At 38.9% G+C, this 27,716-nt stretch overlaps 1 protein-coding gene across 2 annotated transcripts; it reads left to right on the forward strand.

The window, feature by feature from the left end:
* Window positions 1-290: 290 nt before the first annotated feature.
* On the forward strand, window positions 291-27,300 carry il15 (interleukin 15). 2 transcript variants are annotated; one of them, XM_052127500.1, is made up of 9 exons: window positions 821-1,237; window positions 1,454-1,515; window positions 1,785-1,987; window positions 2,452-2,592; window positions 12,171-12,265; window positions 18,648-18,744; window positions 25,739-25,783; window positions 25,941-26,063; window positions 26,156-27,300. In XM_052127500.1, the coding sequence occupies exons 4-9, from the start codon at window positions 2,530-2,532 to the stop codon at window positions 26,288-26,290; spliced, it is 558 nt and encodes a 185-aa protein (XP_051983460.1). In that variant the 5' UTR covers window positions 821-1,237; window positions 1,454-1,515; window positions 1,785-1,987; window positions 2,452-2,529; the 3' UTR covers window positions 26,291-27,300. The 2 variants fall into 2 exon arrangements, with proteins under 2 accessions (XP_051983459.1, XP_051983460.1); XM_052127499.1 differs by lacking the exons at window positions 821-1,237; window positions 1,454-1,515; window positions 1,785-1,987; window positions 2,452-2,592 and adding an exon at window positions 291-569.
* The last annotated feature ends 416 nt before the right edge of the window (window positions 27,301-27,716 follow it).

The following is a 27,716-nucleotide window of genomic DNA, read 5'->3' on the forward strand; positions in this document are numbered from 1 at the left end:
CCCCCAAAACCTCCTTGCGGCCCCCTGGGGGTCCCCGGAGCCCAGTTTGAACACCCCTGTGCGGTCTGTAGATAATCGTATCCCGAGCACATGTTATATCAATGGCCAAATGGACTTATACGTTGACTTAAACGATTTCACACGGGTCCGAATCATTGTGGGGTTTACCACCCAAAACAAAGGTGTTGCTCAGTTACTCTGAAGGAAGAGGGTATTTGCACTGCAAAGTGAAATGTCGATTGTGAACGTGAAAGAAGCTCCGTCACGGGCTGGGCTGAATTAGACGGTGACGTCATTGTTCTGTAGGTTAAATCTAACCAGTGTACGAACTGAAGAGAAGAAGCCTGCAGTGTGCAACTCGTGGATTATTAACACACGCGCAAAATATTCTACTGGAGTAATAAAGTAGTTTCGGTCTTGTATAGGCTACTTAAAGGACTTTTGCATAACGAGAACATGTGAACTACACGCAGCTGCCTGCCAAAGATCTCGCACGGATTACTGTAATGTCCCTCTTCCTCGCTCTGATCGTAGGATTTTGGAATAAATCACCAAAACTGAAAGCAATGGTAAGAAACAATAACACACACACCAGTATTTTAGGGCTCTCTTTTTTTAATGCATATCAAAAAGTTTGAGGGTAGTCAACTTTCTTGCTGTATTAATCAATGCACTAAAATGGACCAGTGCATTTATAACTTGATTGTTTTTTCATCTTCTTCTGCATGCACCATCCGCTGAGTGTCAAATCTATAATCATATGCATAGTATATATCAACATGCAATAGCAAAAATGTTCATTGAATCAACTTTGACTGTGTTTAGATTTGCATGGAAAAATAAGCTTGTAGTCTTCCATGCATTGACTACCCAGATGGCGAGACGTCGATTCAACGTCTATTTTAAGTGTCGGGATCAGTCGTTGATACATTTTCAATGGGAATTAGAACGTTGGAATGAGAATTAGAACGTTGGAATGTGTTTGATTCATCAACATGTAGGCTACCGTCGACCGAACATAACGTTTGTTTTAGGGGCGGACTGGCCATCGGGAGAACCCATCATTTCCCCTGTGGGCAGGCCAGGCCGTGTGCTGCCGAACGGCCGCGACCTTTGGCCAGATTTCTCTTCTCAGTCATCCTCTGGTTTGTTTAAACTTGTTTAAAGAAATCGAAGTTCTGCACATGCGGGTTTTCTACATCGAGCCAAACGCTAGTGGATGCGTCACTTGAGAAAGGTAAAGCACACATGCACGTTTATTCATCATTTTACACAATGTTTCTTCAGTCTATCATTGAATATCACTTTAGATGATTGTTTTATCCTTAAGTGTTTTAAAAAACATTACCGCTGGGTCATTTTGTAATTAAATGCTGTATTTGCACACTGGCCAGTTTTCTGAATAGATGTTAAAACTGTCTTTACTTTCTCAAAGACTGTGTTTTAATTTTAGGGACAAATCTTGTGGCATTTTCTGCACTAATGTTCACAAAGGTCCAACTGAGCACGGCAAAGGTAAAAGTCTCAAGTTATCTTTATAATATGTCTCAGAACAATATAACATACACACATACACACACACACACACACACACACACACACACACACACACACACATATATATATATATATTGTCATCTGCTGTACCTATACATTGTGCTGGGAAACAGTTGGTGTCTTTTGTGTTTTACCTAAAGGATTAAATATGATTTTATGATGATGATAGTTGTGGGACTGTTGAAATACAGTTTCACTGTGATTGATGTCTTTACTTTCACCTTTAGGGAGGAACTCCTCAACAGAGCCTCATCACATCACTGAATGATCAAGTCGTTCTCATCATTGATCACAGTTTTCCACCATTGCAAGCGTACATAGTGCAGACAAAAAAAAAACAGATGTCAATGGAAAAAACGTTGCCTGCACACTCACTGATGCACACGAATTACGCCAGAATAAGTGCCTGCTGATCATTAAACCTCAAATGGTAAGAACATATAAATACCTCGTAAATTAATTTATAAAAACAATTTATTGCTATTTTCTAACATGTTAACATTTTTTCTTCAACATATTTATTTTATTGACAAGTTTGCTGCATGTTGCCTTGTAACTGGTAAAAGGTACGGACATTAGCTGTGAGGTCACAATGATGCCATGTTATTTCAATTAAGATTGTTAACTGATGCCAGAGGATTTAATATAAATTCACATGACCTCAGTATTTGAAAGGACTCTATTTTCAATCATTTTCAAAGGCCAATTTACTCACTGCTCCTCGCTTCAGCTTCTCAAATGCTGTATCACCCAGGAGACAAACACTTTATAATGTTTTATAGGCATCATAAGAGTTGTTACAGTATTGAGAATAATCCAGTAACCAGATAAGATTTGATACTAAAGTGGGTAAAATGGCAATATTTGAATTGCATTGCTTTTTTTTAATTGCAGGTCTTCTGTTTTACTGTGAGCCCCAGTTGAAGACTGTGGCAGGGCCAATCAGTCAGGCCAATCAAGCCTCCGAGAGGGATGAAGGTAGACTGCGTACGGTGGTGCGACAGAGAGAGACGGTTTACGGCAACTGACCGACACGTGTGTGTTTGTGACTTTTGGTTTAAGTTCTTGATTAAATATAATTTATATGATCAAACCGGTTCTAGCCTCCTCCTTTCCCTTAATCCCTTTACAATGACCGAGAACTTCCAGATGTTGGCCTTAATCTGTGTCAACCTGGACAGATGTCTATTCCAGTCCAACCTACAACACACAAGACATTTTTCTGCTTTTATATGGATGACTGTCTACTTGCAAGTTCTCTTCAAAATTAGATGTATGCAAATATAACTTGAACTGCAAGAGCAAAGATCTTGATCCAGTTGCAGAGAATCCCTGAAAGGAAAGGAACAGTTCACCCATAAATGAAAATTATTTCTTTTACTCACCCTCAATCAGTCCCAGATGTGTATGACTTACTTTCTTTTGCAGAACACAAATAATTTTTTCAGAAGAATAGCTCAGCTCTGTAGGTCCATACAATGTAAGTGAATGTTGGCTAGACCTTTGAAGCTCCAACAAGCACATAAAGGTTGCATAATAGCAACCCATAAGACTCCAGTGGTTTATTCCATGTCTTCTCAAGTGATCCAGTTGGTTTTGGGTGAGAACAGACCAAAATGTAACTCCATTTTCACTGTACATCTTGCCATTGCAGTCTTTAGCCACTATAATGATTTCTAGCTCGATTACACTTCCTAGTGCTTGACGCTAGATGATGCTAGGAAGTGTTATCAAACTTGAATTACCAAGGAGGCTGCTGATGTGACTTAAAATGAAAAAGTAGTTATATTTTGGTCTGTTGTCCCTCAAAACTGAATGGATTGCTTTTTGGAGCTTCAAAGTGTTGGTCACCATTCACTTACATTGTATGGACCTACAGAGCTGAAATATTCTTCTAAAAACCTTCATTTGTGTTCTGCAGATAAAGGAAAGTCATACACATCTGGGATGACTTGAGGGTGAGTTAATGATGAGAGAATTTAATTTTTTAGATATACAGTAATTATAAGCATATTGTCCCTAAGGGTTTGCAGAACTTAAAGGGAAAGTTCTCCCCAAAATGAAAAATCACCCTCATGCCATCCCAGGTGTGTGTGTCTTTCTTCACTAGAACACCTTTGAAGAAAAACAGAAAACTATCTCAGCTCTTAAGGTCCTTAAAATGCAAGCGGATGGTGATCCAACCTTTGAAGCTCCAAAAATCACAGACTGTCAGCCTAAACTTAATTCATACGACTCCAGCGATAAAATTAATGTCTTCTAAAGTGATACTATTGCTTTTGTTGCAGAAAAGATGCATATTTAATATTCTCGCTCAGTTGGGACATCCACAGAAACACTCCATTGTGAGTAACAAACAGATGAATACAGATCTAAACTAAAACCAACTGAGCTTCTGTACAGCGTTCCTCCAACTACTCCTGCCCTTCCGCATGTGCTGTTCTTGCGTGAACATGCCAACGCAATTACGTCACATGCGTATACTGCTGCTGCCTGGAAGTGATGATTTAGCATTAAAATTATTTAAATATGACTTCCGGTTTAAGCATGGCGTGAGTAGACGCACGTAAGTGTAGCTCCCGACCTCTATTGTTCATTTAGTCATTTCTTTTCGATATTTATTCACTACAATCAACTATCTGGCACCTGACATTACCTGAAATAACAGTGGAGCAAAAATGACAAGTAGAAAACAACTTCGGAATAAAACTGGCGACAAAGACAGTGAAGCTTCGAGCAAGACTGATGATATGGCGCCATTCCCTGAGGGCTTAACGGCTTTACCTGAAGATCTCGAAAGGCTTCGGTCAGTGCTTCTTTCTGATATGACGCAAGTAGTTCACTCTCTTTTAAAAACAGAACTGGCTGGTGCTCTGTCACCTGTGAACGCGACATTGGAACAAGTTAAATCATATTACGAAGCTCATGACGAACGACTTCGCGAGGTTGAAGATGGCCTAAATGACTACAGTGATAGGCTGGTGAATGTCGAGGCTTCAATGGATGCGCTACTGAAAGAGAACATATCACTGAAGGAAAAGCTGGATGACCTCGAAAATCGCTCACGGAGATCTAATATGAGAGTTGTGGGCATCCCCGAAAAGTTTGAAGGACAAGACCCGATTAAATTTATGACTGAATGTTTTGAGGAAGTACTGGGGAAAGAATTCTTCACAAGTCCTCTTGTTCTTTCTAGTGCCCATCGAGTCGGACCCAACCTAACCAACGATGCAAGGGCCAATCAGACCAAACCCAGAGTGTTTCTGGTTCTTTTTCACTACTTCCAGGACAAGCATCGCATCCTCAGATTCAGTAAGCAACAGCGAGAGTTGTTCTTTCGCGGACACCGGGTGTTTTTCCACGAGGATTTCAGCGCTGAGCTGGGGAGGCAGCGAGTGCCGTTCAAAGATGTGAAGTCTCGGCTCTACGAAAAGGGAGTCAGATTTGGTCTCTTGTACCCTGCAAGGCTCCGGGTTACTCACGAAGGGAAAACACACTTTTTCAGCGCGCCAGAAGAAGCCAACGAGTTCTACCGGTCTAATTGGGGTGAAGATTGAAGAATAATGTGCCTCGGGTTTCCCGGGGTGAGGAAGAGTTAGAAAAAAAGAGTTTATTTTTTTTTCTCTTCCCATACGGTTCCATAGACTTTAATTAAAAAGACTGATACTGTAACTATGTTCCAACCCGAGGTTGCGCTGGACTTATCGTACATTCCTTTGCTCCCTTTTTTTGTTTTCTCTTTTTCCGGCAGGATAGCATATCATTTTTGACACCGTTTTGATCCTAGTTTTATAAGGGGGCTGCACTTACATTGTACATGACTTAACTTGTTGGTTCGCATTCTTTGGAAGTTTTTCGTTATGTTTTATCTGCGATCATCCCCAGTTGGGGAATTAGATCTAAGGAATAGTATGTTCTTGGTTGGGGGTTGGGAGGGAGGGGCGGTTGGCAGGATTGTTTACTTCTGTTTTTTTTGTATCTTATTTTTGTCATTTACAATTCATGGCTACAATTTGCTTTGGATCAAAACCCATGCTTTTTAATGCATGCTTTTAATTTATATATCATACAGTTAATGTAGGTGATGAGGATAGAGGTCACCCTGTGAGACTTATGACATGGAATGTCAGGGGTTTAAATGGTCCTGTTAAAAGAGCTAAGGTTTTCTCCCATCTTAAATCTTTCAAACCAGATATATTGTTTTTACAAGAAACACATTTAAGACTCGGTGACCACAATAGAATTCGTAAGAAATGGGTTAGTAAAATTTTTCATTCCAAATTTAATAGCAGATCAAGAGGTGTGGCAATTTTAATTAATAAGAGAGTACAGTTTATACCTTCTGACACAATCTGTGACCCTAATGGTCGTTACATTATTGTATCTGGGTCTCTTTTTCAAGTCCCAGTTGTTTTAGTTAATGTTTACGCTCCCAATTGGGACGATGTTCAGTTTGCAAATAGTCTCCTATCGATAATTCCCAAGCTGGATACACATCATTTGTTATTTGCTGGGGATTTAAATTGTGTTTTCGATCCTCAGCTGGATAGATCCAGCACTTGTAGTAATGTTTCTGATATGGCAATGGCCATTTCTTTATTTATGCAACAGAATGGCTGTGTAGATCCTTGGAGATTCTTAAACCCGTTGAGTAGACAGTTCTCCTTTTATTCCCATGTCCATCATTCCTTTTCTAGACTAGATAATTTTTTTGTAGACAACTTATTTATATCAATGGTCAAGAAAGTTGACTACTCAGCTATAGTTGTATCCGATCATGCACCTGTGGTGCTGGACCTGCACTTCCCTTTGAACATCAGAGAACGATCAATCTGGGCATTTAATCCACTATTGCTATCCAATGATAAGTTCTGTAACTTTGTCTCATCTAGTATAGATTATTTTCTGGAATACAATAAAATAGATACAGTGTCTTACTCATTACTTTGGGAGACTTTAAAGGCTTACTTGAGGGGTCAAATAATTTCTTATACATCGTATGCTAACAAAGAACGTAAGAAGGAACTGCAAACACTCTCACAATCCATATTAGATTTAGACAGACAGTATTCTGAATCTCCCACAGCTAAATTGCATAAAGAAAGAGACTTGCAGACAAAGTTTAATTTTTTATTCACTTCTCATGCAGAACAATTAATAATGAGGATGCGTGGTCTTTACTATGAATATGGAGATAAATCGGGTCGGCTCTTGGCTCATCAGCTGAAACGTCAAACTGCCTCCCGACTTATTTCTCAGATAAAAGACTTGAATCAAACTTTAGTTAGCAACCCAAAAGAAATTAATACAATTTTCAAAAACTTTTACTCCTCATTATATACTTCGGAATTCCCTTCAGATACAACAGATATGGAAAATTTCTTAAACAATTTGGATATTCCTACTTTGCAATCAGATGGGGCAGTAGATTTAGAACGTGACCTTGAGATTGAAGAAATCAGTAAGGCCATTATGGCAATGAAGAGTGGTACGTCCCCCGTCCTATCGATTTTTATAAAAAATTTAAGGAGAAACTTGCACCAATTCTTTTTGAAGTTTTTAAAGAATCTTTGGAGGCAGGCTCCCTACCTTTTTCGCAAGCATCCATTACACTTCTTCTTAAAAAAGATAAAGACTCTACCCGGTGTGAATCGTATCGTCCTATATCTCTATTAAACACCGACATAAACATTTTAGGTAAAGTATTGGCATTTCGTTTAGAACATGTCCTCCCTTCGATAATCTCAGACGATCAAACGGGATTCATTAAAGGTCGCCAATCTTTCTCTAATATTCGTAGACTTGCTAACATAATGTATCTTTCTGGCACCTCTCTGCATCCGGAGGTAGTTATCTCCTTGGATGCGGAGAAGGCGTTTGATCGAATTGAATGGCCTTATTTGTTTGCAGTTTTAAAAAAGTTTGGTTTTGGTAATATTTTTATGTCTTGGATCCAATTATTATATCATTCCCCTTCGGCATCAATTCGGACTAATTATTCTCGATCAGACTTTTTCCCATTAACACGAGGGACCCGTCAGGGATGCCCACTGTCCCCACTTCTTTTTGACATTGTGATTGAACCCCTTTCAATAGCTTTGAAAACAGCCACAGCGTTCCAGGGAGTTAGGAGGGGGGGTATTGAACATCGTGTGTCTTTATACGCCGATGACCTTTTGCTTTACATTAGTGACCCCATATCTAGTTGTCCTTTAATTGTATCATTATTAGGTCGGTTTGGTACCTTTTCGGGATACAAATAAAATTTCCAAAAAAGTGAATGTTTCCCCATTAATGATTTGGCATTACAAATTCAACAAGAATCATTACCCTTTCGTTTTTCTCCAAATGGCTTTAAATATCTTGGAATTCACATGACGCGCTCCTTTTCTTCTTTGTTTGAAGCCAATTATAAGGCTCTGTTCAAAGAAGTAAAGGCTGAGTTGGAAGGGTGGCGTAGTCTTCCCCTTACTTTAGCTGGAAGAATAAATTCAGTGAAAATGACAATTCTTCCCAAGTTCCTTTATTTGTTTCAGTTCCTACCGTTTTTTTTGCCCAAATCCTTTCTCCGTTCAATTAATCAAACTATATCCTCTTTCATTTGGGAAAATAAGATCCCCAGAGTTAACAAACATAATCTTCAGGGGACCCGTGATGCAGGTGGTTTGGGCCTCCCAAGTTTCACTCATTATTACTGGGCATCAAATATTCAGAAAATATTATTTTGGCTTCATTGCCCAGAAACAAATTGGTGTTTAATTGAAGCACAAACATGTCACGCTTCCTCTCTCCCTGCCTTAGTGTATTCTTCCCTACCTTTGAAAGCTTCTCGATTCACATCCAACCCTGTAGTACTTTCTACTCTTAAGATCTTTAATCAGTTTCGCTGTCACTATAAATTTACATCAGCATCAGTTTTGGGTCCTATTAACAAAAACAATTTGTTCCCTCCCTCTACAACAGACTCAGCATTTAGACAGTGGGTAACTTCCGGTCTAATATGCATCAAAGATTTATATACTGAAGGTTTATTTAACAGTTTCGAGAACCTCTGCAGACTGTTTGACCTCCCACAAAGCCATTTTTTTAGATACCTTCAGATTCGTAATTTTGTTAAGAACGAATTTCCACCTTTCCCTGATTTTCCTCCTACCTCGCCCTTAGATAGTCTTACTCTCAATTTTAATAATAAAGGATTGATTTCCATGTTATATTCTCGGCTCATGTCTTTGAAAGGGTACAATCTGGATAAAATTAAATCCAAATGGGAAGGTGAACTGGGCATAATGTTGTCTGAGGCTTTTTGGAGGGATACAATTTAAAGTGCTTCACAGGGTTCACTTGAGCAAGGAATGTTTAGCGAGAATATACCCTGGGTTAGATGCAGCCTGTGATAGATGCTCTTTCTCTCCAGCCAGTCTGACACATACATTTTGGTCTTGCTCCTCTCTAAATAATTACTGGGAATTTGTTTTTAAAACTATCAGTGAGGCCCGTGGGGTGACACTGCGGCCTTGTTCCTCAATAGCTATTTTTGGATCTCCCAGTGACACTATATCAATTACCTTAACTGCAACCCAGAGGGACATCATTGTGTGTACTTCTTTATTGGCCCGCAGAAGAATCTTGTTAAGTTGGAAATCCCCTACCCCTCCATCTGCAACAGTTTGGTTAGATGATGTGATGTTCTTTTTAAAATTAGAAAAAAATACATTTATATTAAAGGGATCTGTGGACAGATTTTATTTGAATTGGGAACCTATTTTGTCATATTTAAAAAACCTAGAAGAATTACCCAGTTAACCTATTTTCCATGTATCTCTCTCTTTACATCTTTTTGTGTCGTTGTATTTGCTGTTTCGACCTCAGTGTAGTTTGTCTCACAGAATGGCAAAATTATTATTATTATCATTTTTCTTCTCTCTCTTTTATGTATGCATTTATACTGTAGCAGTGACACTTTTATCATCATTACTTTTGTTTTGGTTGGTATGCATGGGTATATGCCTTGAAAAGGTGTAGTGACATAACGGTTATATTTTGACTTTGTAACCAGACGCTATGTTATTCTGTTGTATTTAAGCTGCCCAGGGATGTTTTGGGGATGAGGGGGGTTGTTATAGTTAAAATTAGATGGAGGGAAAATGTAACTTTCATGGTTTCACTGTATATTGCTTTACTCCTTTCAATAAAAAAATAAAAATCGTGCCACTTTAGAAGCCCACTGCTGTCGTATCGATGATGCTTATGCTGACTGTTTGTGATTTTTGGAGCTTCAAATGTCTTATCACCAACCACTTGTATTAAAAGGACATACTGAGCTAAAATATTGTACTAGTCATAAACATCTGGGATGGCATGAGGGTGAGTAAACATCCATGTCTTCAGAAGTGATATGATAGGTGTGGCTGATAAACAGATAAATATTTAAATCGTTTAAGTGCTCTTGTCAGATCTGGATGAATTTGTCAATAAGAAGAGAGAGGTTTGGAAACCTTTATAGTAATTATTATGGAGAAAATGTGAACAATGTCCCACAGGGACATTATATATAAGGTTGAATATAACCCAAAGCAAGATCATGTTTTATCAATGCCTACCTTTTGCTATTTCAGAAGGAAATCGGTACTTTTATTCATCAAAGTGGCATTCAGCTGATCACAAATTATAGCCAGGACATTACTGATGTAAAAAACAGCACCATCACTATTTGAGAAAAGTACATTCGGATAAAATCTAGAGAGCAGCCATCAGTCCAACATCTTATCCTCGAGTAATCATGATAAATTGATTATTTGGTGTTAGAAAATCACTTGCCATTACATCAAACACAGTTGAAAGATGTTTGGATATGTTTGTTTTTGAGTTGCCACAGTATGCAATAGACTGGCATGTCTTAAGGTCAATATTAGGTCACAAATGGCAAAAAGAAACAGCTTTCTCTAGAAACTCAGTCAATCATTGTTTTGAAGAATGAAGGCGATACAATGCTTGAAATTGCCAGATAAAGCACAACTGTCTCTAACACAGACAGAAAGAGATGTGGAAGACCAGATGTGCAACTAAACAAGAGGAGAAGTACATCAGAGTCTCTAGTTTGAGAAATAGACGCCTCACATGTCCTCAGCTGACAGCTTCATTGAATTCTACCCGCTCAACACCAGTTTCATGTACAACAGTAAAGAGAAGACTCAGGAGGACTTATGGGAATAATTGCAAAGAAAAAGCCACTTTTGAAACAGAAAAACAAAAAGAAAAGGTTCGAATGGGCAAAGAAACACAGATATTGGACAACAGATATTTGGAAAAGAGTGTTACGGATCTTAACCCCATTGAGCTTTTGAGGGATCAGCTAGACTGTAAGGTGTGCGAGAAGTGCCCGCCAAGTCACATCTATGGCAAGTGCTACAGGAAGTGTGGGGTGAAAGGTCAAGTGCTACAGGAAGTGTGGGGTGAAAGGTCAAGTGCTACAGGAAGTGTGGGGTGAAAGGTCACCTGAGTATCTGGACAAACTGACCGCTAGAATAACAAGGATCAGCAAAGCTGTCATTGCTGCACGTGAAGGATTTTTAATGAGAACTCTTTGAAGTAGTTTAAGTGAAACTGTTATTGTTAAATTGTTGTCATTATTAATGTCCCGACTGTACATTGTGATCAGTTGAATGCCACTTTGGTGAATAAAAATCTGTACATTATTCCAAACTTTTGGCCGCCTGTGAAAATAGGCTGATTTATTCATTTTTAAAAATGTGTGATTTTAAAAACCAAAGTAGAAAATGATTGTATAACGATGTTTCACCCAACTGAAATTAACGTTGTTTCAACGTGAGGTTAGCAAACCACTTAGATCGATTTAATATTTGTTTTCAATGGCTTGAACAGCGTAGATTCAACTGACTTCAATGAGGAAAAAGATGCTGAATCAACGTCAGAGTTCAACGTTGTTGCCGCGAGAGACATCGATTCTATGTTGATTCTATGTCAGTTTGCTATCTGGGTATATTTAGCTATATTAGGCTATATAAATATGTAACTAGGCTTTAGGTTAATTATTTTACAAACAATACAAATTACAATACAATTAAAAACATTTCAAATAACTTTAAAGGCAACTACATTACTGTGAGTATAACGAATAAATACATCAAGGAATTCTTAGTTTATAAGTTAGTTGACTGAATCAATAAACTTTCAGTCGCACACAGAGCTGAACGCTTATGCATAATTCTTTTTCAGTCAACTGCAGTCAAACTTTCCTAAAACGAGGCAATTTCGGTGCAAATTTTCATACACGACGATATGTCTCATGCATATTTGTGACGTCACGTTCGCTGATGCAGCATTTTACTTTATTAATAATGAACAGTTACGAACTGTCTGACAAAACTTGTAAGAGCAAAGTGTTGTTCATTTTGAAGCGATTAGGCAATGTCATCTTTGTGATTAATTGGTTAAAGATTTGTGAAGTTTGGCAGGTTTCCATTTCGACTGGCTGTAAACTTGGTGCCTGCTTCCTAAAACTGATATATTCTTGAGTAAATCAAGTTATCACTTCTCTCTTTCAAATAAACTGGGATTTTTTTGGTATTAAAGGAGTTTATGTTGTTTTACAGAGAACTGGAAGATGTGGTTGTAACCATTGGTGCTTTGAGAATCACTTGGAATGTCCTTTGAACACAGAGGTTTGGAATTCTTTCTTAATTCTGAGGTATATCTAAGAAATACGACTGTTCATTTCCTCTTTGTATATCTAAGAAATACGACTGTTCATTTCCTCTTTGTATATCTAAGGAATATGAGTGCTCATTTTCTAAGATGATTGCATCTACAAAAATCTCTCTAATATTTCCACTGTTATTGACCAGAAATAAAAGTTAATTTAACACACTTTGACATTTTTGTGACAATAGTGAGCATTATTAATTGTTATTAATAAATTGTATTACATTTAGGGATGTCAGTCAATGCAATCTTTTAATCAAATTACTTACATGGCATGCCGACATTAATTTAATTAATCACAATTATAGACATGGCTCATCTAAATGGACAGGTAGGACAGATCCCACCTAAATATTCATCCACTTGAAAACATAGATCCATACTGTAAACTGACAATAATATAATTTGTTTGCCTGAAAATGTGCTCAAAATGCTGACATATGCATTTAAAATCAGTTTTATCCTATTTTTAAGTCGTAAAGTAGCTGAAAGCTCTGTTAAACAATGTTTGATATAGATATTCAAGAACGTGGGGCAGAAAGTCTGTTGCCCTCCCGAACCCCACAACACCCCTCAGTTTTCCAATGGAAATCTGTGATCAAATATGGTACTACAATAAACCCTCGTTAGCCGCGTTTCCACTATCAGGCCAAATGAGGGCATGATCAGTAGGTTGCACGACACGTGAAGCATTTTTTTTTTAGCTTTCACTTAAGAAGAGTTTTTTTTATTTTTATATATCTCTTTACATAAATACTATTTTCCTCTTAAAAAATATAATTTCGTTATTTTACTATCCCAACTGACTCATCCGCGCTTTCCAATAGGTTGCACGTAAGGAGGAAAAATATTTCTTCCACTTAAGAAGAGTTGTGCACTTTTAAGCACTTTTTATTTTAATATATCTCTTTACATAGATATTTTTTTTCTACTGAAAAACTATAATTTCGTTATTTTACTAGCCCAACTAATTAGTACTCATCCGGGCTTTTTAATATATTGTGCCTAAGAAAAAAAAGCCGTCTTTGGGCAGCCTTCTTGCGAAGAGAGCAGCCACAGCCACACTCACTGATGAGCAAAAGGTCGAGGCAGAAATGACCATGTACCTGCAGGAAATGGCCATTGATGGGGAAGAGGACCCGCTGACTTGGTGGAAAACGAACGACAAAAGGTTTCCGTTCATGGCAAGATTAGCACGGAAATATCTGTGCATATGTGCTACCAGTACTCCATCAGAGCGGGTCTTCAGCACAGCGGGTAGTGTAGTTACTCCAATCCGCAGCTTATTAAAACCAGATAAAGTGGATATGTTGGTATTTCTGGCCAGAAACATCGAAATTTAAACATGGTCTATGGTGAAAGATATTAGACTTTACGCATTTTTCGCCATCCGTTGCTGAGCTATTCGATTTTGCATATTATTTTTAAACGTTCATTTGTGTAGTTCATATGACCACTTTACAATATTTCAATAATATAATTTATTTTGTAGCCTGTGCTGAAGTTAATTGTGCTGCTAATTATAAGTGAAATGTTAATGGCGAGTTTCGGTCTGAGTGTTGTTTCCGTTTTCTTGTTCTTCTATGTTTTAATAAATGTGTTATTCATATTCACCTTGTTTCTTTCATTTGATTTGACATTATGGATTTATGGTCAAGGAAATGTTTCTTTAAAAGTATTAACCAGACAAAAGTTATTTGACGTTCGCTGGTCTGGGTTTATCTTAAACTGCCGCTTCAGTGTGTACAAGAGCTATGTGACAATGAGCAAGATTTTCTGAGACACTACAACTACTAATAATTCATTAATAAAGGCTATTTTCTTGTAGCCTACAACATAAAATATTTTAATCTAAATGTACAGTGTAAGACATGTAAAAAAAAGACAAGAAGCTAACAATGTCAAGATCAATATTTGTGTAGCCTGCCTGACACGGTATTTTCACAGACTAACACGTCACATCTCTGGCATAAAGGCTACTACAGTATTTAAAATAGCATATATGCATTAGTTATATTCTCAATTTAATTTACAGAGCAATCCCTGCAAAGTTTTTAGGTTAACTACAGAAGAGACTAGGATTAGTGAGTCACACTAGCAAGACTCGCAAAAGGGGGCGTGGCATCACGATGGTGGCTCTACATCGTGATGTTGGTCAGCCATCACGATGGACGATGATATCGTCCATCGGCACAACCCTAGTATACTGCGCAAAACGGTTCAGGTTCGAAAAAAAACAAATGCGGGCACAGTACAAATCAGTTAGTGATTTGGGTAGTGCCCAAAGAAATGGAAGCGCCGCGTAGTTCTAGCGGGAAGGCTAGCAGCTGTAAATCATCACATCATTAGCTGGGTAATTCCTAGCCAATCGCATGTAAGCCATTGCTTTATAAGTCTGCTCACAATCATCACATTGCTGTTTCAGTGTGCTAACACGGCAACCTCCTCCACCCCATCACCACCAGTTGAGCCCTGTCCCGGCCTCGCCCCTGCCTCCTATCTCCGGCAGGACATGACGGTTCCGGGTACAACTCCCTCGGACCGCCGGACAGGGCCTACGCCAAAGAGAGAGACATTACTTCCTGTTTTACATTTAACAAATAAATGCGTGTCTTCTGGATAGAAATTACTTTCCATGGTTTGGTGAACTTTCATAGATGGTATGCTGGGTCCCGCTGTTAGTGGAGAGACCACACGGGACACCATGGCAGTTACAGTCAATGTGTTGTCAATGCTAACTTATCTTGATTTTTACATATATTCAATATAAACTCGATAGTCTAATTAACTAGATAACATGATACCTCAGCTTTTACTTCCCTCTTGTTTGTGAAATGGGTGGGGTGTGTTATGTTGGCACCGCAGCAGTGTTTTAAAGAGTTATTTGCCCGATGGTGGGAGGGAACACAGATCGATTTTGGTCTTGCAGCTTGAGGTCCGAGGCTAGCCAGTTGATAGCCCTGGCTCGCACTGGCCCAATAGTAACGGCGAAACTCCACCATTGAAATTGAACCAGCCTCAATCCCCTGTTGGCTTTGTTTGGTCTAAGGGTGATTGGAGGGCCTAAGGTCATTGCCCATTGGCCCTGATAAAGCCCAGAGGAGGCACGATGAAGCCCCGGAAGTGACTGTTGGAACAACTGGCCCTGGCATGCAATAGCACGCCCTCATTTGGCCCGATAGTGGCTATTCTGCGGCTGTGCTGTTTGTGAGGTTTGATGAGGCATGCTGACTGCCCCCTGCGGATGTGGCTCATATAAACAAAGTTACATACACTTCAAGCTTGCATTGCTCCGATGGTAAGAAAAGAAGTACTTTTATTATGGAATTTACACACAAGTTCACTTGCTACTACAAGAATAAGATTAGTTTGAAAGACATAATTCATCAAATACTATCCCTATTTAGGACCATATTGAGTAGCTTCTTCAAACAAAACCACTGATAGAGAAAACAACCATTTGCACAGTTGGACTTCTTGACTTATATAATCTAATACTGATGCAATGACACATTGACATGAGCAATAACACATCAGAAAAATCTGCCGTTGTCCTCAAAGAATCTGGTAGCTTGGCGGTTTGCCATTGCCAAGTACACATCTACTGAAAGCCCTTTGTGCCAGAGCTGGAATATAAATCATAAAAGCATGTGGGAGCTTGATAAAGTAAATCAATACTTCAGTGTGCAATGTGGTATCCTAAATGCACCATCGATGATACTCAAGCACGGCTGGTAATATGAACTGGCAATCTCAATTTCACTTTGCTAGGAGCAAACAACACTATTATCTGTTATAGCCCATGTTGTAAGCTTGGTGGTCCTAGGAAATAATAGGTAGGATGTCAATCATAAAAAGCTTTCTTGTGTACAGTTTGCTCATTATTAGTCTAGGATTGTTTTGATCATTATAAAAGCCAGCATTTGAGTCACATAGACTTTGTTCCTAAGAATGTACCGTAAAAGGCAGTATAATTATCTTTTTAATTACAAGACTCTTTTTTTGGCCAAATTCACTGTCAGTTTCGCATTTGTCCTTTGCAGAGGAGACAATGCATCGCAATGAGCTCGGACAAATTCAAGGTGGTTGATAAAGTAGCTAGTAAATAAATACGCAATTATAAATATATCTATAATTTATACATACTTAAAAAATTAAGCCATTGCCCTGAAGTCATAGCCAACATAATTAGTTAATTAGGTCAAATCAATCTACTGAAGTAGTTTTAACTCAACTTTATTAGGTTAGTCAAACTGAATTGAATAATGTTTAATTTAATAAATTTTCTTTTGTTGAAATTAAGTGTTATTTTATGCATTAGCAGGTGTAGTTTAATGCATAAAATAACACTTAATTTCAACATTAGTTCTCCCAATCCAGTCCCATGCAAACATGCTGGGAAATGGAAATCTCCTGCCCAGTTTCATCAATGCTCTGAGAAGTATCCCAACTCAAATGGTTTAAGTAAATTTCAATTATGCTAATTTAATTGGATAGAATGCAGTGAAATCAATCTTTGACAAAATGTTCTAGAATTGTGTTTGTGTAGTTCATTGTTCAAGTATACTGGACAACAAAATAAAATAAATTATAATAATAATAATAATAAAAAGAAATCTAATTAAATGTAAACAATTTTACTATTTAAAATTTGGATGTGCCATGTCAGGTTGTCAGGTGGGTTGTGACCCAAAATTATGTCGCAAATATTTTATAAATGCATCGTAGACAGCAAGAAACTTTTAATTTTTTTTGTTGTTGACAGCAAAGGCTGTTCGCCCAACAAAACTCTATACGCACACACATAGGCGGAAATCGCGGGGGGGTTGGGGGGGTCCCCGGGTTGGGGGTTGTCCAAAATATCATTAAAATATGTGTATTGTAAATAATATAACGATATATTCTTAAAATAATTGTTTAAGAAATAAATTAATACAAATGCAAACGGGGCAACAACAAAAAAAACCTTCAAAAATTGCTCTTGAGAATTGTTATGTTTATTGCCCCCCCCCAACATTTTGGTGAAATCTTCGCCCCTGCGCACACACCGCCAGCACTCAGCGTCACAATTCTGGAGTGCCACAGAGAGCAACTTGCAAAGTTTTTATTAAAGTCGACCAAATTATCAAAGGACAAAAATGATTCAGTCTAGCCATCAATTTATGATATACTGTGTATATGTATCTTTCATATAGCCGACACAATGTATTTACAGTTACATGTATGTCGTTTTGTGGTTTGACAGCTTGAATGAAACCTATTCAAGATTACAAACAGAGAAATTGCATGATAAACGTCGTCATTCCTAATCGTTCAGTTTGCGCAGGTACACCAGTTTCATACACTAACCTGCAAACTCATCAACGTCACTTTGCTCATTCTTGAAGTACAAAAATCGTTATAACTTTGGGCTCCCATCTGCTTCACCGCATCAGCTCGTCCGGTTTGTGTGACCGTAACCTGCTTCAGTAAATGTTACATCACACCCTTTTACAGTCTATTACGCCAGACTGTTAAACATAGACCAAATGAGTGAACTGGAAAACACACAAATTACCCGGTAAGCTTCTATTTTAAATGTCAGCTCATTTTAATATATTGACGCCTCAAAAATATGTAGATTAAATGACTAATCAATAATCACTATTTTATGACATCCCTATTGTCGACTGTTCATGCTGTAAAAGTAGTTTGTGAGGTTTAGTGTAAGCTTTGCATCTGAAAGTACTTATCATGACATGAATGTTAAAACACAATCCCTTTGAATTCCCATTAGGGAGGAACAGTCAAATTCTTTAGCTGGGATGTTCCTGTTATAACAGATAGTGAAAGTAGATGTGTGTTAGTATGTCTCATGCTGAGATGAATATGTGTCTCCTGTGAGAACTGAGAACCAAACTATAAATAATGATTTAATAGAATGAAATAAAGGGTCTCGTAACAACTCGTAGTAATTCGTATGAGTTTGTGAAATTGTAAAATCTCACAGGAGTTGGCTTTTATTCCAGTAGAGACTAAACAATCAACAAACTGAATTACAAATCGATAGACTTATTTACTTTATTTAAAGGACACACTTGTTTACTCATTCCATATTTATCAATGCATTACAAATGACTGATATGCGTCCCTTGTCCCGTTCCAAACCCTGATGTTTTTCCTCTTCTGTGATACACAAAAGCTATTTTCCTTTTAAAGTCGGGTTTAGTGTTTGGGTGAGGGGTTAGGAATCGTAATAACGGGAGTTACATTTGTGTTTTTGTAAGTGTTTTCTTATGATCTCGTAATATAATGGGTTGTAAAGACACTGAAAAAAAATCAATTCGAATTTTGACTGTAACCAAATCTTTTTGTTTATGAGCGTTTAGCTGTCTGAGTGCGCTGATGCCGATGGCTGACAGTCATGCAACGCAGACTCTGCAAGAGATCCAGAGCGCACTACATGATACAGAACATTTATTCAGAGTAAGTCACACTTCTGATATTTTATTGTATTACTTCAGATATGAGACTATGAGGACTGTCCTTGTTTTTCCATTCATAACAGTCCGTTACCTGAATGTTGTCCACTTAAAAATCACAACAGTATTAAATATGATGCACCGAATGACAAATGATGATATATGACATAACAGGTGTACATTTGACCTTTGCTTCCTCTTCCTCCCTCCGGCTGTTGTACATGATATGGTATGATGTGTTTGGTCAGGTGTTATGACCTTCCTCTGACCCAAAATAAAGTATTGTGTTTCGTTTAGTTACAAACACAATGCAATTTTAACTAAAATATCATGCATTAAATATCAAATGTAGCTGTTAAGTAGAGGAGAATTTAAACAAAATGTATTAAGTTGTCAAGTACGTCGCTAATATAGTCACTTTAAAGATGATCAACAAAGCAGCTTACATTTACACTTTAAAGATGATGTATAAATGGTTTAACAAAGCTAATGTTTGGCATTACAGGGTTTATCCTGCATAGAGCATTACTAGGAGGCCGCCTCCGTCAAATTTCGTACACTTACAAGCGTTGCACTCGGTGGAGTGTCATTTGTAACTGCAAATCTCGGCAATAATAATAAAAAATTCCGTTGGCGAATAGTCGCTTGATGTCATTTAACGTAACTTGAGATCGTATAAAACTATACGGATGACACGCGAGACGAGAGGAGCGCTGCAGCTCGAGTGTCTGATAGAAACACAGATCACAGCTTGGCGATATATCTTTATTTCATCCTTAAAGTTCATATAATATGGGAGTGTGACATGTAAATAAGACTTCATCCAGTCGCGGAAGAGACCCAATCTGAGCGGGAGTCGAGACCGGGAGAGATTTAAGGTTCCGCCGGCTGATGCGCACTCTATCATGGAGAAGCTCGTCTCTCCTCCCGTGCCTAGCGCCACATCTGCCGGCAGGTCATCCCCATCTACCTGGATCTGGGGAGGGGACAAGTGGAGGGAAACTAAAAAAAAATGGGCACCTACACACCATAACGGCGATCATGCCAAATTAACAAAACATTTAAAAAATAAAACACTTAGGTCTTCTCTCCGGTTCTCCGATACGACGTAACTTGGTCCTCGGCCAATCCTCCACCCTCTAATGGACGGCAGCCACGCCTCCCCGAGAGCCCCTCCCCGCTCGCGGTCATCACGATCCCGACGTGTTTAGCGGCTGGTAAGTGTCTCCCCCGCCCCTGGCACTGACCGCTCCAGGCGGTCGGCTAGGAGCCCCTTCTCCCTTCGCGTATGGCAGTTGTTCGTCCTATGTCGCATTCCTCCTCCTTCATGGGTTTCGGCACCAGTGTAAAGGGATTAATGGGAAAGGAGGAGGTGAGAACAGGCTTGACAATTTAAATAATAGTATACTATAAAACTGAACCAAAAAGACACACACACACACACACACACACACACACACACACACACACACACACACACACACACACACACACACACGTGTCGGACAGCTGTCCTTAAATCTCTCTCTCTGTCCCACTGCCGTCTTCGGTCGGCCCTTATCCCTCTCAAGGGCTAATTAGCATGATTACGAATCACAACCCGGCCCCGCCCTCCACCCTGCCACAATTATATATATATATTGGTTTTGGATAGACTAGATAGACAAATGCTTATCAATAATACTCTTATGGCTAAATAAGGTTACAGTGTTCAGAGACTAAAATGCCAATATGACTAAATGTTACTGAAATATCACTAAAATGTCAACAGTTTTCATTGACTAAAACTAAAATGTCCAGACTTCGTCAACTAAAACTTGACTAAAAATATAGGATAAGATTGACTAAATATGATAAAAACTAAAAAAGGACATTTGACACAGGACTAAGACTCAACGCAAATAATGTAAGTCACTTTTTGATCAGTGTGGTACCACCTGTATCTTTAGAACAAAGAATCTTATATTTTTTCGATTAAAAATCATTTCACACCCCTCGGGTGGGAGGGGTTTCAGTTAAACACAAATCCAGGTTTTTAATTCCCAACATTAAAGTGTCATATCTCTTAGGAAATGTTTTTAAATCTGTTTATTGCTGTTGGTGTGGGTCAGGATAAGGAGGTGTTTATGACCCAACATTAATGGGTCGCATCGGGGGTGTTTGCATTCCGTGGGTAAAATAATTATCTGCGTTTTAAAATCTAAAGTGGTTTATTGCTTTTGTTGTGGATTAAAATAAGGTGTTTACTGACCCAACTTTAAGGGGTTGTCGGCCAAATGTCCTGCTGTGTTTAGGAAGTTTGTGTTGTCAGATCTCTGATCTGGTCTCTCTGAAGTAGAGGTCTTCACAGGTTCACCCGACCCGAGGACCCGTACAGATTCCATATGTTGGAACTGGGCAACTGAACTGGAAATACAAGCAGCTGCAGATTTGTTTCTCTATATTTACATACAGTCATAAAAGTGCCTCAGATATTGCACATCCAACATAACTCAAACATTAGAGCAATTTACTCCAATCATCGCAGTGAGTGTCATTATGAAATTGTTGACTGTCAAAAGTTCACCGAGAGAATGTCAAACAAAGTGCAAGTTCTCCAGATGTCAATGATGAAAATGATTGAAGTAAACTTAAAAAGTACATTGCTCAGAAATATGCAACCAACGAGCAACATCGTATCAATGTAAAAGAACAGAGCAGACAGAGATATGACAATAATGAGGAACATAGATTGTTTTTAAACAAGTGATGAAAAACATTGTCCATCCATCTATCTTCAACCGCTTATCCGAAGTCGGGTCGCGGGGGCAGCTGCTCCAGCAGGGGACCCCAAACTTCCCTATCCCGAGCCACATTAACCAGCTCTGACTGGGGGACCCCGAGGCGTTCCCAGGCCAGTGTGGAGATGTAATCTCTCCACATAGCGACATCTGTAACAAATCCACAGGGCACATCTGGACCCCTTTATAATGTGACAGTCTGCGGCACATTTGTTGACTGTGAGTCATACATTGCTTAGAAATCATGCCAAAAACTGAACCTTTTCTTGTATATTTCTCTTCATTACATTTTAGTTCTTGGTGTCTAAAAATAAGACGATGACACACAAAACATACAAAGTCTGTTTTGTATTTGTGCAAAAGCATTTGTTTTCTATTATTGACAATTATTAAACAGCTGTTTCCTTTTGATACTGTTTATTGTTTGCATAATTATCTCTGACAGCTTGTTTCAATCTTGCACAAATTCTCTCTGCTTTGTTTTTTCACTTTCATACGATATTGTTCATCATTTGCACACTTGTTTCTAATCAGTTCTTTCTGATTCATACAATGGAATGAGGTATTGCCCCATGTGAAGGAGTTCAAGTACCTCAGGGTCTTGTTCACGAGTGAGGGGACAATGGAGCGGGAGGTTGGGCGGAGAATCGGGGCAGCGGGGGCGGTATTGCACTCGCTCTATCGCACCGTTGTCACGAAAAGAGAGCTGAGCCGGAAGGCAAAGCTCTCGATCTACCGGTCAATTTTCGTTCCTACCCTCACCTATGGTCATGAAGGCTGGGTCATGACCAAAAGAACTAGGTTGCGAGTACAAGCGGCCGAAATGGGCTTCCTCAGAAGGGTGGCGGGCTTCTCCCTTAGAGATAGGGTGAGGAGCTCAGTCATCCGTGAGGAGCTCGGAGTAGAGCCGCTGCTCCTTTGCGTCGAAAGGAGCCAGTTGAGGTGGTTTGGGCATCTGGTAAGGATGCCCCCTGGCCGCCTCCCTAGGGAGGTTTTTCAGGCACGTCCAGCTGGGAGGAGGCCTTGGGGAAGACCCAGGACTAGGTGGAGAGATTACATCTCCACACTGGCCTGGGAACGCCTCGGGGTCCCCCAGTCAGAGCTGGTTAATGTGGCTCGGGATAGGGAAGTTTGGGGTCCCCTGCTGGAGTAGCTGCCCCCACGACCCGACTTTGAATAAGTGGTTGAAGATAGATGGATGGACAATGTTTTTCATCACTTGTTTAAAAACAATCTATGTTCCTCATTATTGTCATATCTCTGTCTGCTCTGTTCTTTTACATTGATACGATGTTGCTCGTTGGTTGCATATTTCTGAGCAATGTACTTTTTAAGTTTACTTCAATCATTTTCATCATTGACATCTGGAGAACTTGCACTTTGTTTGACATTCTCTCGGTGAACTTTTGACAGTCAACAATTTCATAATGACACTCACTGCGATGATTGGAGTAAATTGCTCTAATGTTTGAGTTATGTTGGATGTGCAATATCTGAGGCACTTTTATGACTGTATGTAAATATAGAGAAACAAATCTGCAGCTGCTTGTATTTCCAGTTCAGTTGCCCAGTTCCAACATATGGAATCTGTACGGGTCCTCGGGTCGGGTGAACCTGTGAAGACCTCTACTTCAGAGAGACCAGATCAGAGATCTGACAACACAAACTTCCTAAACACAGCAGGACATTTGGCCGACAACCCCTTAAAGTTGGGTCGTAAACACCTTATTTTAATCCACAACAAAAGCAATAAACCACTTTAGATTTTAAAACGCAGATAATTATTTTACCCACGGAATGCAAACACCCCCGATGCGACCCATTAATGTTGGGTCATAAACACCTCCTTATCCTGACCCACACCAACAGCAATAAACAGATTTAAAAACATTTCCTAAGAGATATGACACTTTAATGTTGGGAATTAAAAACCTGGATTTGTGTTTAACTGAAACCCCTCCCACCCGAGGGGTGTGAAATGATTTTTAATCGGAAAAAAATTAAGATGATTTGTTCTAAAGATACATTTTAAATTGAATTCATGGGGGACAGAAGCAAAGGTCAAATGTACACCCGTCAGGTCATAAATCACAGGTCATCAAATTGTTTTGTCATTTGGTGCATCATATGTACTACTCACAATCCTAATTCCTGAATATCATGTCATGACTGAATAAATAATAAAATACAATGTTAAAATTTCATTAACTATTTCATATTATAAAATGGTTTCTTCTAAGTATAAACGTTATTTTTTAATTATTAAGGGTACAAATTTGGACAAAAAATGTCTCCACTGGCTGGTATATGTTGAGATTTCACTCACCAGTGATTAAACTGGCAAAGAAGTTGATAGTAAAAATGTTGCCATTGAATAATGTCTCTTTTAATGTACACGATTAGCCAAACCATTATGACCACCTGCCTAATATGATGTTGGTCGTCCATTTGCCGCCAAAACAGCACCGACCCACCGAGGCATGGACACTATAAGACCCCTGAAGGTGTCCTGTGGTATCTGGCACAAAAACATTAACAGCAGATCCTTCAAGTCCTGTAAGTTGTGAGGTGGACCTGCCGTGGATCGGACTTGTTGGTCCAGCACATCCCACAGATGCTCAATCAGATTAAGATCTGGGGATTTGGAGGCCAGGGCAACCTCTTGAACTCTTCATCATGTTCCTCAAACCATTCCCGAACAATGTGTGCAGTGTGGATCGGTGCATTCTCCTGCTGAAAGTGGCCACTGCCATCAGGGAACACCGTTGCCATGAAGGGGTGTACCTGGTCTGCAACTATGTTTAGGTAGGTGGCACGTGTCAAATTGACGACCACATGAATGGCCGGGTTTCCCAGCAGGACATTGCCAAGAGCATCACACTCCCTCCGTCGGCTTCTCGTCTTCCCACAGTGCATCCTGGTGCCAAAGTTTCCCCAGGTAAATGGCGCACATGGACATAGCTGTCCACGTGATGTAAAAGAAAACAGGACTCATCAGACCAGACGAACTTCTTCCACTGCTCCAAGGTCCAGTTCCGAAGCTCGCATGCCCATTGTAGGCTCATTCGACGGTGACCAGGGGTCATCGTGGGCACTCTGACCGGTCTACGGCTAACATTTTCTGTGACTTGTGCAACAGTAGACCTTGTGTCGGTTCGGACCAGACGGGATAGACTTTGTTGCCCTCACGTATCAATGAGCCTTGGGCGCCGGTTTGTGATTTGTCCCTCCTTGGACTACTGTCGGTAGGTACTCACAAGCCTTGCCGTTTCAGAGGTGCTCTGACCCAGTCGTCTGGCCATAACAATTTGGTCCTGTTGAAAGGGGCTCAGGTCTTCACTCCTCCTGCCCATTTCTCCTGCATTCAACACATTGACTACGAGAACTGATTGTTCGCTTACATCTAATCTACCCAGACCTTGACATGTGGCCTTGTTAGGAGATGATCAATGTTATTTGCTTCACCTGTGAGTGGTCATAATATTTTGGCTCATCAGTGTGCCGGCTCAATGTTTTAAACGTTACTGTCAGTTGTTGATTAAAAACAACAAAAAAGAAACATTTCATTCTAATCACACATACAGTAGCATGGACACGGTAAAGAAGCAGTTCGACCCCACTCTCATTAATATGCACTCAGTAAAAACACTTATTTGAGACAGACGCTGAAATGCCGCTACTCTTAAAGCGACAGTACCGTTGTAGCACATGTTTTACATATCAATGTAAATACTTGTAAACAGTACAAATTATACTAATCATAAATATGATGGATTACAAGGATTTATAAATTTTTAAAAAGCTAAAATGTGAACAAAATGATGAAAAATGAGTGCTAACATTTTTATTATTATTATTATTATTTTCATATTACACCTTGTTGGAAGGTCCCCTGTATGATTAGCAGCATGAGTCAAGAGATAATTTCTTACATATGTAATGCAAATACACATGAAATATGCACTTATGAACTGGAATCGAATCAAGAGCTTGTGAATCGGAAGGGAACCATGCATCGATGCCCAGCCCTATTCCAGAAACCTGTTTGAAAACAATGGTTATTTTAACAGTTCTGTTTGTGCCGCAGAAATTAAAGTCAGTCAGGAAATAATTTGACACATTTTTGCACGTGTAAGACTAGAATTCCTAATACTAGGAAACGTCATTTAATAGAGCGGCGGGTTAACATTTCATTGTTCATTTGTTTATGTTTTCCAGAGGTCTGATGCCCACATGTACACACCATATAATGAAAATATGACTGTAAGTTCATTTAATAACTATTAAAAACATCATATTCGTTTTTCATCTGTAATCATTCATTTATACAAATCCAAAAATGCTAAACAATATCTTGACCAACTCTAATTATTAGCACTGCTTAACATGAATTCAGTGCTAACTCTTGGTTTGTCTGCAGGGGTGCACAAATAAGTTTATTGACTGTTATCTGTTGGAGATGAATGTTCTCCTGCATGAAGAAAACTTTACCGATCAAAGCCTGATAAGGATAAAGCGTTATAAAACCAAATATATGGAATATGTAAGTTAAAGTAATATCACAATATGTGTATGTGATAACATATAACGTGTAGGCATTATGTAATGGGTTTATTATTTGGATTGCTTCCCTAGAAATGCTTTGAAAAATATCCATGTGAATTACAAGAACTCACCAATTCCACAGTTTTCTATCAAAGGATGAAGGCATTTCTCCAAAAACTGACTGCAGAATGCGTAAAAAACTCGTATGTACCTACATGTGATTAGAACAAGATGTCAAATAAGCTCATTTGTATCTACTATCATGTTCAATTGTGCCAGTGTCTATTATTATTTGTATCAATATTTATATGTAGCATTATCCAAATATATCTCATGCTGTTTTCCAATGATTGCCTTGTTGTGAATGTCTTCTAAATGTACAGAGTTTTAAGTAAATATATAAATAGGTTATGCAAATAAATTGCTATATAAATATTGTTTAATGTTTTGATGCAAGGATAGGATTTTATATCTCTATATTCTGCCATTTTATATTCAATATCTTGTTACATTAAAGCACTTTTTATTAAAAGAATGGATTCAAAAGTTGAAATGCTCAATTGGATCATATGTACGCTCACCATTAGTGGTGGATGATCGAATCTTATATCATGCTATTATACATTTTATATCACATTTTTAGAGGAATAAATATGCATGTCATTGAACTGTTCCCTTTTCCAAAGCTTCTTACCTGTTGCGTTGGTGCTGCGGGATGCCTAATCCATAGTCATGTTTAGCCAGTTTTTTGGAATATGGACAAAGTCTGGTTCAGTTTGCAGTTTTGGCCAAGAACCCGCCGACTTGGATAGAAAGAGCAACCAGTCACGGCTCGTTCATTTCCTTTGCTCTAAAAATAATCATTGGCATCTGCTTCTGTTGAAGCTGTTAGTCAGCGTTATTTCAGTTTCATTAAAAACAAATCATGTTTTTCCTCCTGAGACCTTTTAATTTGCAACTAGTAGCAGCCCCTCATAAACAAGTAAAAAATAATCTTAATAACATTTTGCCTAAAAATGTATGTCCACATCTGTGGTCAGAGGGACTCATTTTTGAAATTGTCAATAATACCAAGTTATAGAAAGTCCATTTTTTTTTAACAAATTGTTCATTGTGTTTCCAGGAGTGCTGGTTATTCATGTTTTTTGATGTTACATCAGAAATGATCATAATTAATTCTGATTTAAGAAATGTCCAGCATCATCCAATCACTGCCAACCATGTTCAAATAAAATGATCCATTATAAATTGTGACTCTATGGACTGATGATCATTGTCCCATGTGTGTCAAACATGCTGAGAGGTCCAAACATCATCTGCAGCCTGTGAATGCAACATGTTTTAGACTGAACGCACTTAACTGCATAAAGAGATATAGGATGCTCCCTTGCTCCTTATTTAGTGCATGACTTAACCTGCAGTGTGCTGTCTGTCTGCACTGGTCTCAGAACAGTTATAGGAGAGTTATACGATGCTCCCTTGCTCCCTATTTAGTGCATGACTTAACCTGCAGTGTGCTGTCTGTCTGCACTGATCTCAGAACAGTTTGAAATGCACCTTATTTTCATCCTAACTCCATATAAAGCCTTTGAAAGCAAAATGTTTCACTTTTTGGATGAACCCGTTGATTCTCAGTGTGATGATGCACTGT

This window comes from Xyrauchen texanus, chromosome 5 (assembly GCF_025860055.1).
Source record: "Xyrauchen texanus isolate HMW12.3.18 chromosome 5, RBS_HiC_50CHRs, whole genome shotgun sequence".
In the NCBI taxonomy this organism is placed as follows: Eukaryota; Metazoa; Chordata; class Actinopteri; order Cypriniformes; family Catostomidae; genus Xyrauchen; species Xyrauchen texanus.

Coding starts and splice junctions, on each gene's coding strand:
- il15 (XM_052127499.1), top strand. CDS start 507: ATGTCCCTCTTCCTCGCTCTGATCGTAGGATTTTGGAATAAATCACCA. Junction 12,266..18,647: donor AATTCTTTCTTAATTCTGAG/GTATATCTAAGA, acceptor ATGAGCGTTTAG/CTGTCTGAGTGCGCTGATGC. Junction 18,745..25,738: donor ATACAGAACATTTATTCAGA/GTAAGTCACACT, acceptor TATGTTTTCCAG/AGGTCTGATGCCCACATGTA.